Source organism: Silene latifolia, chromosome 7 (assembly GCF_048544455.1).
Source record: "Silene latifolia isolate original U9 population chromosome 7, ASM4854445v1, whole genome shotgun sequence".
NCBI lineage: Eukaryota > Viridiplantae > Streptophyta > Magnoliopsida > Caryophyllales > Caryophyllaceae > Silene > Silene latifolia.
In genome coordinates this window covers 117605329-117613183 of record NC_133532.1, presented here as the reverse complement: position 1 = coordinate 117613183, position 7855 = coordinate 117605329, and the positions used below count along the sequence as shown (strand labels likewise).

At 38.6% G+C, this 7855-nt stretch overlaps 1 protein-coding gene across 1 annotated transcript; it reads left to right on the top strand.

Moving 5' to 3' along the window:
• Nucleotides 1-277: 277 nt before the first annotated feature.
• LOC141592714 (uncharacterized) lies at nucleotides 278-5908 on the top strand. Its single transcript, XM_074413491.1, has 5 exons — nucleotides 278-565; nucleotides 4545-4685; nucleotides 4777-5016; nucleotides 5452-5511; nucleotides 5596-5908. The coding sequence occupies exons 1-5, from the start codon at nucleotides 455-457 to the stop codon at nucleotides 5698-5700; spliced, it is 657 nt and encodes a 218-aa protein (XP_074269592.1). The 5' UTR covers nucleotides 278-454; the 3' UTR covers nucleotides 5701-5908.
• Nucleotides 5909-7855: the final 1947 nt, after the last annotated feature.

Below are 7855 nucleotides of genomic sequence, written 5' to 3'. Positions count from 1 at the left end.
TTGTGAACCTACCCACTAGAAAGTTAAACTAAATAATTACCTTAACTTTATTTTTGTAGATAAAAAAAATCATCATTTTTTTAAATTGAAATATATAAATACACAACACCCGTTTATCACCCGATCCACCCGTTTCATCCATGGATGATGGATAGATGGATGACGGATGATATGTTTCACGGATGACGGACGGGTTGGATGAGATTTTAAAAGGACGGATGTATGACGGATGAGGCTTCACCCGACCCGAACCCGATCCATTGACATCCCTGCCGCCCAATGAAAAGTCGATTATTATTGGGAGTTGTTCATTTTTTTTTTGGTTTTTCTCGAAGCTTCTACGCACCCTCACTGCCGAGTACCGCCTCCCCGTAACTTCTAGCATTTCTTCATCCTCTCCAAATTTAAACCCTTTATTATTTCGCGAATTTCAAACTAAAAAAAAAAAAAAAAAATGGGTGAAGAACTCTCACTTGATTTGGATGAACTCCGCCATCTTCATAGTATTGCTAAGAGACCTCGCATTCTTTCCCTCATTTCCTCCGAAATTCGCAATTTAGAGTTGGTATTTTTTCAATTCAATTCTTGTTTTACATGATTTTATTCGATTTTTAATTTGTGCTTTATACGTACAATCGCTGCATTTTTATATACTTATACTTATTATACTGCTATGTTTTGTGTTGGGATTTTAATTGTTCCCCTCGTTCCGTTCATTTGTTTACCTTTTTTTTATTATTTGTGAGGGCGTTTTAATCAAAAGGTAAATAAATGATTGTGACGGATGAGGTATTTAGGAATTGCCAAACTCTTTGTGAATTTGGATGTTAGAGAGAGAATTCTTTTGGGCACTTGATAAACTCTTCTTTATGGTTGTAGACTAGTAGTACACTTTAATGTAGAGGGGATTCGAACCTGTGACTTATCGTTCATGTGGTTAAGACGACACTTGCCGTGACAAATTTGCAATGGACCAATAGACTCGATTTTTAATGGTTTTTGAATACGTTGTGATTAATGGAATAAAGCAAAATGACACACCGTTTATGAAATCACAAAATCTCATTGAAGACTGGCACTATCCGTCACAAGCTGAAGACGGATAGTGCCCCTCTTACAAGATGCAAGTGGCAATATGCATGGGTGCTCCATTTTCCCTCCCACTTGCTTTATTGTGAGAGGTCTTGAGCTTATCCGTCACAAGCAAGACGCTTTGGAAATCACTTAGAAGTTTGTCAATTATAAACATCAGCACTGAGAAAAATTACATTTCAGCTCTATATTGCTAATTATTTTCCCATTTTGTATTGTCATCGTCTTTAACAAAGAAAGGTTGGGATGACCGTTTTAATTTATATAAGCAATGTCGAGTTTGAAGAGCTGAGTTTTTAGCATTAACAATTGTCTTGAGAATCAGAGAGGGCAACAATGGTGTCTGGTGCCTTCTCTCTTCTTTTGCAGTCAACACATCTTTGCATTTTCTGACCAAAGGCTGAAGGGGAAATGGATGTTAATAGGAATGCCATCCTTTCGCTGAGGTTTGGTGTCTTCTATGCGCTTAGGCGTCATGGACATGATTAGACGCAACTTGCAATCTTGCATAGACAATTGAGTGAAATATTTACACATTGTAGAGTATGTAGACTGTAGTACTTCAATGATAAATGTTTTACTCCTTATAAATCTTAGGAATTACCCTATATTCAGAATTGCTCCATTTCTATTTTAAGCTTGTTTTGTGTGGTTAGAATCCAATGATGTATGGTGACACCCACCACCCAACTCAGACTCTCTTTTCTAGTAACTGTGGTAATTCATAATGTTTGGAGGGAGTACTTTGTATGTAGGGGATCTTCCCGTTGAGTTGATGTTTTCCAGATTTGATAGTGTTAGTGATGGCAATTTGCAGGCCTTGTTTGGATACAATTTTGGCAGGGGAAGGGAAGGGAGGGAAGAGAATGGGAGGGGAAATGGATGAGGTGTGTGGATACAATTTCCCTTCAGATCATTGGGATTTTGATTGGCTTCGGAGAAGGGAAAATGGGTAACTATAACACCCCCCCCCCTTTCTCCATTTCCTCCTATCTGTCAGCCAAACAAAGGATGTTGGATCTCTTCATTTTTCCCTCACCCTCCTTTCCTTCCAAACAAAGGTCCGTATATTTTGAGTGAGTTTTATGTGAAGATAATGCAATTCTATATTCCTCTTGATTCTGAGTTCTGACTTGTTAGGATTTAGGGGGCGTTTGGTTTGGGGTTGTTTTACCGTTTTTCCCTTTCCCTTCCCCCTTCCATTCCTTCCTATTACCCCAATTCCCTCTATCTTCATTCCCCACACCCCTCTAAAGTATGGGATTTCCTTCCCCCCCACTTGAATACCACCATGAACAACACTCCCATGAACCACTCCCACCAGTCCGCCATGGCGCCACTGCCTACTATCAACCGCCATTGGCCTTACTATAGCGGGTGAGTTCGCCAGAACTGCCGAGGTCGCCGGAGCCGACAGCGCACCACCGGTACCGCCTCATCCCCACCGCTCCACCATTGTCTAAACTCTAAACTTCAACCATACGACCGTACCCATCCAAAACCGTAAAATTTTCACCAGATTCATCTGTAGTCCGCAAAAATTTACCAACATTATCTAAGTTATTCATCACCTACAGACGAAACCAATGGATTTGGTGAGTACAAAAATATATTTTAAAGAGTGGGCATGAAACTGTATGCTTGTATTCTAAAGTAAGAAATGCATTTGCGGATTACAACACAATCTACACTACACAGCAATCTAATTTTGACAATGTAGGGGAGTAATTTTGCAGTGCTTTGAAAGGTGGTTTTGAGGGTTGGTTCCGTATTTCGAAGGGTAGAAGATGGAAAGAAAGTGGTGTTGAATGAGGCTGTGTGGGCTTGCTGGCGGCAGGGTCGAATCGTCGGCAGCCAGGTGACCTCAGGCGTGTCGGTGAGGGTGACGTTGATGGTGGTTGGTGTTGGTTGTTGGTGGTGGTTAATGAGTGGTTGGTGTTGATGGTAGGTTGGGTATCTAATTGATTTGTCTATTATCATTCCCTTACCTTTGCAAACCAAACAACCAGTAAAATCAAAGGGAATTCTTTTCCTTTTCTTTCCTTTACCCTACCATTGTTTCCCTTTCTTATTCCCTTTTCCTTTCCCTCATACGAACCAAACACCCCCTTAGGAGTTACCAGTGGTGTTAACTTCTCCTCATAGATGAGGTAAAAATTTCAAATATCATTTTTAATAAAATGTACTGCAACAAGTTTGTTAAGTGTCTTGTATCCCTTTCCTTTTAGAATTTCTTTTGTATCTAATGATTAATGAGATTAAGCTTTTGAGTCTATCCTAAGCTTTAGGAACTACTCATATTGTTTAGTTATTGAAGAAATTTTCTACACACCGTCTAATGCTTTCATAAATAACTGTCATCTCATTGTTGGGACATAATCACATAAATGGACCAAGTGTAACCGAACACTCAAACAGCTTATTGTCTTGTTAGTTATGAAAATATGTGAAGGAAGTAGTAACTTCCCTTGTTTTTCTTTTTCGCTTCGGTGTGCCTTGCTCCTTTATAATCTATGTTTTGATTTAGTAGTAGTCATTTACTCTCACAGTAATAAAATGTTTCACCCATATGAAGGCCCTGTGTAACTCCGTAGTTCATCTCCCCCTCTTAATTAATGGATATAGTGAGGCTGTTTATAGAACAAGTTGAAAGAGAACCTTTTTGCCTGGTTTGCAAGAAACATTGTTTTGTTTGATAATATGGTTTGTAAGCGCTTACAATTTTGGTGTTGTAAGTGATAGATGAACTATCTTGCCTGGTTTGCAAGAAACATTGTTTTGTTTGATAATATGGTTTGTAAGCGCTTACAATTTTGGTGTTGTAAGTGATAGATGAACTATCTCAACCAAAACCTTAAGATGATGGTTGAGGTCCAACAATTATATTTATTTCCTATTACGCCTCCTCACTCGGATGCCCATTGGGCTCAAAGAGTGGTTAGTGCACAGGCTCCCCCATACCATGTGCTGAAAGTCCACTTCGTGAGTTATTGGAGGCTGCCAGGATTTGAACCCGTGACCTTTGGTTGGTCACACTGGCTCTGATACCATGATAGATGAACTATCTCAACCAAAACCTCAAGGTGATGATTGAGGTCCAACAATTATATTTATTTCCTATTAGTAAGTTGGGTTTTGGTGTTTTCTTAATAGCCTTCTAGCGCTGTAATTTGGAGTATCACAATTGCTGAAATATTAATTCGGGTGGTGTAGTTTTTGTTAGACTACATGCACAGCTATGAATACCATTTCTATGAACTTGTTCCGCTTTTACTTCATACTATAAACCAAAAACCAAAATACAGCACCTGAATTATTCCATACTATACACTCCTTGAGCAGAATCATATTTTAAAAAAAGGATACTTAATTTGTTCAGTATTTTATCATGAGGGTGGGATTGGAAATTCTGGAGTTGACGATTCTTATCATTTTGGTGAATTTCTTCACAGTTGTCAAAAGAAAAAGCATCTTCAAGTGTTCCTCAACAGCCTACTCCAACCCCCGTAGCAGCCAAGGTGGCTTCCACTCCGGCTGTTATTTACTCAACTCTTCCATCCTTCAGCTGGGATCAAGACCGTGACAAAGTTAAGGTAAGGATAATTTTACTTTGTTTCTTTGTCAGAATATTCATAATGCTATGAAAGATACAACGATCATAAATCCGTTACCTCCATCATGCAGATTTATCTTTCACTAGAGGGAGTACAGGAAGAGAAGATAGAGAGAAATATAAAGCAAAGGTCTGTGGAGTTCAAGTTCCATGATGTTCAGGGAAAGAACTATCAATTTGCCATACCAAAACTGAACAAGGAGATCATCCCGGAAAGTTGCAAGGTTGTGATTAAGCCTACTAGGGTCATCATAACTTTGGTTAAAGAGTCGAAAGGAAACTGGCTAGATTTGCATTTCAAAGAAGACAAGGTGATGTTCTTTTTTTGAGGCACTCTGCTTTTCTTTATCCGTGAAATATTTTTTGTTTTTCAAGGCGGTGATTTACCATCCAATATAAGGTTTGAAAAATTCTAAAAACTAATACGGCTATATCACTAAATTTGGATTGAAAATACCCCAGTTAGCGTGTACATTTCGTAAATATTTACTCATTTTAGTTAACAGGAGATGGCAAAAATAGAGTAGAAGTTCGAATCCTAGCAAGCCCGGTTAAATGGAATTAAAACTGTGTTTGTTACTGTAAATCACCCTCAATTTTGCTAACCCTGCAATACCATTTGCTTCCCACTGAATTTAGAAGCTCAAAAACTCGGTTTTTGTCATCCTGCTCAGAGAGTTAATCCCTGAGTGAATTTTTAATGTATGGGTTTTCATTTTCTCATCTATGTTCCGGGGTTTGTGCAGCTAACGCCAAACTTAGACAAGGAGAAGGATCCCATGGCTGGAATTATGGACCTGATGAAGGTATTTTCAATATTCTGTTTCTCATAGTTGATCCATTATATTTGCTACTGCTAATTACTGAACAACCCAATACATGTTTTGCAGAACATGTATGAAGAAGGTGATGATGAAATGAAGAAGACTATTGCAAAAGCATGGTCAGACGCACGATCTGGGAAAACTGCAGATCCTTTGAAAGGATACCGGTGAGGTAGTCTTGCAATTCAACCACATTCGATGAAGCTGTTTCAATTAGAAATACGTCGCAAATTGTCTCCTGGTTGCTGCAGTTAATTTTCTATTCTTTAGGCTGAGTGTTTTAGTCGCTTGCATCTTATTGTACTAGATGTTGTTCGCTTATGTTTTATGTTTCTGGGAACTTTCTCCTATTTATTAAGAGTATGTAGCATTTTGTGTTTCGGGTGTGTTTATAGCATTTTGCAGACCGTGCTACTTCTCTATCAAGCAGCTGTGAATCATGACTACGTTGCCTGATCAGGACTCCGCACCTGATACTGGTTTTGATCTGTTCCTACCTTCGTCCCAATTATTTGTTCACCTTGGGTTAAAATACCGCCCGAAAAAGTAAACCAAAGAGGATTGAGGAGGCACATGAATAACATGATATTCAAGTGTCCCTTTCATTTCTATGTATATTAAAATGAAGATGGAGTTGTTGGCACAAGATTTACAGTGACGTATTTCTGTATTAGTGGTCCATTACCAACAATAATTGCATGGTGTTTTCTTTTGAAACTTTGGCCAACAGTGAATCTTAGTGGTCGTGTAGTGCTGTAACTTTTACTCCATTAAAGTGCTGTCATTGATGTCAATAATTTCATAAATAACTGGAATGAATGGGATACTGATATCTAGGGTAATATTTTGTTAATAAATGGATCTGACCTGTATTTGAAAAAGAGTCAATTTCCCCCACAAATTTCGCTGCTTCCAGCATTTACTCTTGTTTGTCTAATTCCCAAATGCGCTTAGGACAAATGTGGACCCATACTAGTATTAACGTAGGTTTTATACCGATTTTTATTTAAGACGAGTAGTCGTTTTGAGGCTAAGACAAGTGATATAATTAGAATAAAACAAAAGTATAATACATAGAAAAAGCAAAGAAATTGTCTTAAACACACAAGTGGAAAAAGCGAAGAAATCCGCTTGGAGTGAGTTATCACCAAGACCAAGCCGATGATGCGTTGATGAATGGGTAGTCGTTGCGTCCTGAACCGATTATTGAGCGTTGTTTGATCACCAAGTAATCTAATCCATGATTCGTTTCTCAATTGCTGAATCCGATAGGCCTTGAGCCGGGTTGTCCCTTGTTGCTCGGAATGTCCCTCGGTTTTCGCGGCTACATGTGCTTTGAAAGGGTCGGTCCCCCGCAGCCACAGATCTTTATCGGTCCTAGTGTGTTAGGGGGAATGTCCTCGACAAGGCTTTGTTGCTCGAAATGTCCCTCGGTTTTCGCGGCTACATTTGCTTTGAAAGGGTCGCCCCGCAGCCACGGATCTTTACCGATCCTAGTGTGTTGGGGGAATGTCCTCGCCAAGGCACTGTTGCTCGGAATGTCCCTCGGTTTCCGCGGCTAGTTGTGCTACGATGGGGTTTGCTTCCCGCAGCCACGGACCTTTTATGGGGTCCTAGTGTGTTAGGTCACTGTAAATTTTTGCATTTTTGGCCAAATTGAGTTGGAAATGAAAATTTAGGAGGCTTTGCTAAGGTTTTATTTTTGAAGTTTTTTGGGTATCAGCAGATGATAATTTTAACTATTTTCTATAGGAATTTAGGGTAGTGACTAGTGAGTGTTAGAGGTGGTAAATGCCTCAATCGTGGCGGGTTTGACCAATTGTCGTAAAATTTATTGTACCTATTCCCTAACATTGTTGATAAACTAGCATCATCTGAATAAAAAATCATCTCAGCTTAGACTTAAAATTACAGTTAGAGAGATTAACTAACAGACTTGGACTGAATAGAACCCGAAATATTCGGTGCAGTCAGATCTTCGGCCGAGATGGACCTAAAACATTTTTTTTCACTATTTATTTAAATTCACTAAATCAAATGCATTGACTAATTAGACGATTATTATTATAAAAAATAATTCTTAATATTAATTATAATGTTTTTAAAGATAAAATGTTCATTCCCATTATAATATTTTAATAATATAGTTTTTAAAAACATAAAAATCAGTCCAGATCTTAAGTAATCTATCCCGAACCTGATCACACCGAAGACTAAAACTTCAAAAAATGAGGATCCATGTCCAAACCTAAACAAATTCGGTCTCTAAATCAAATAATGCGGTCCAATCTATTTTTCCGGTTGGGACTTAAACTTAATCATCCTT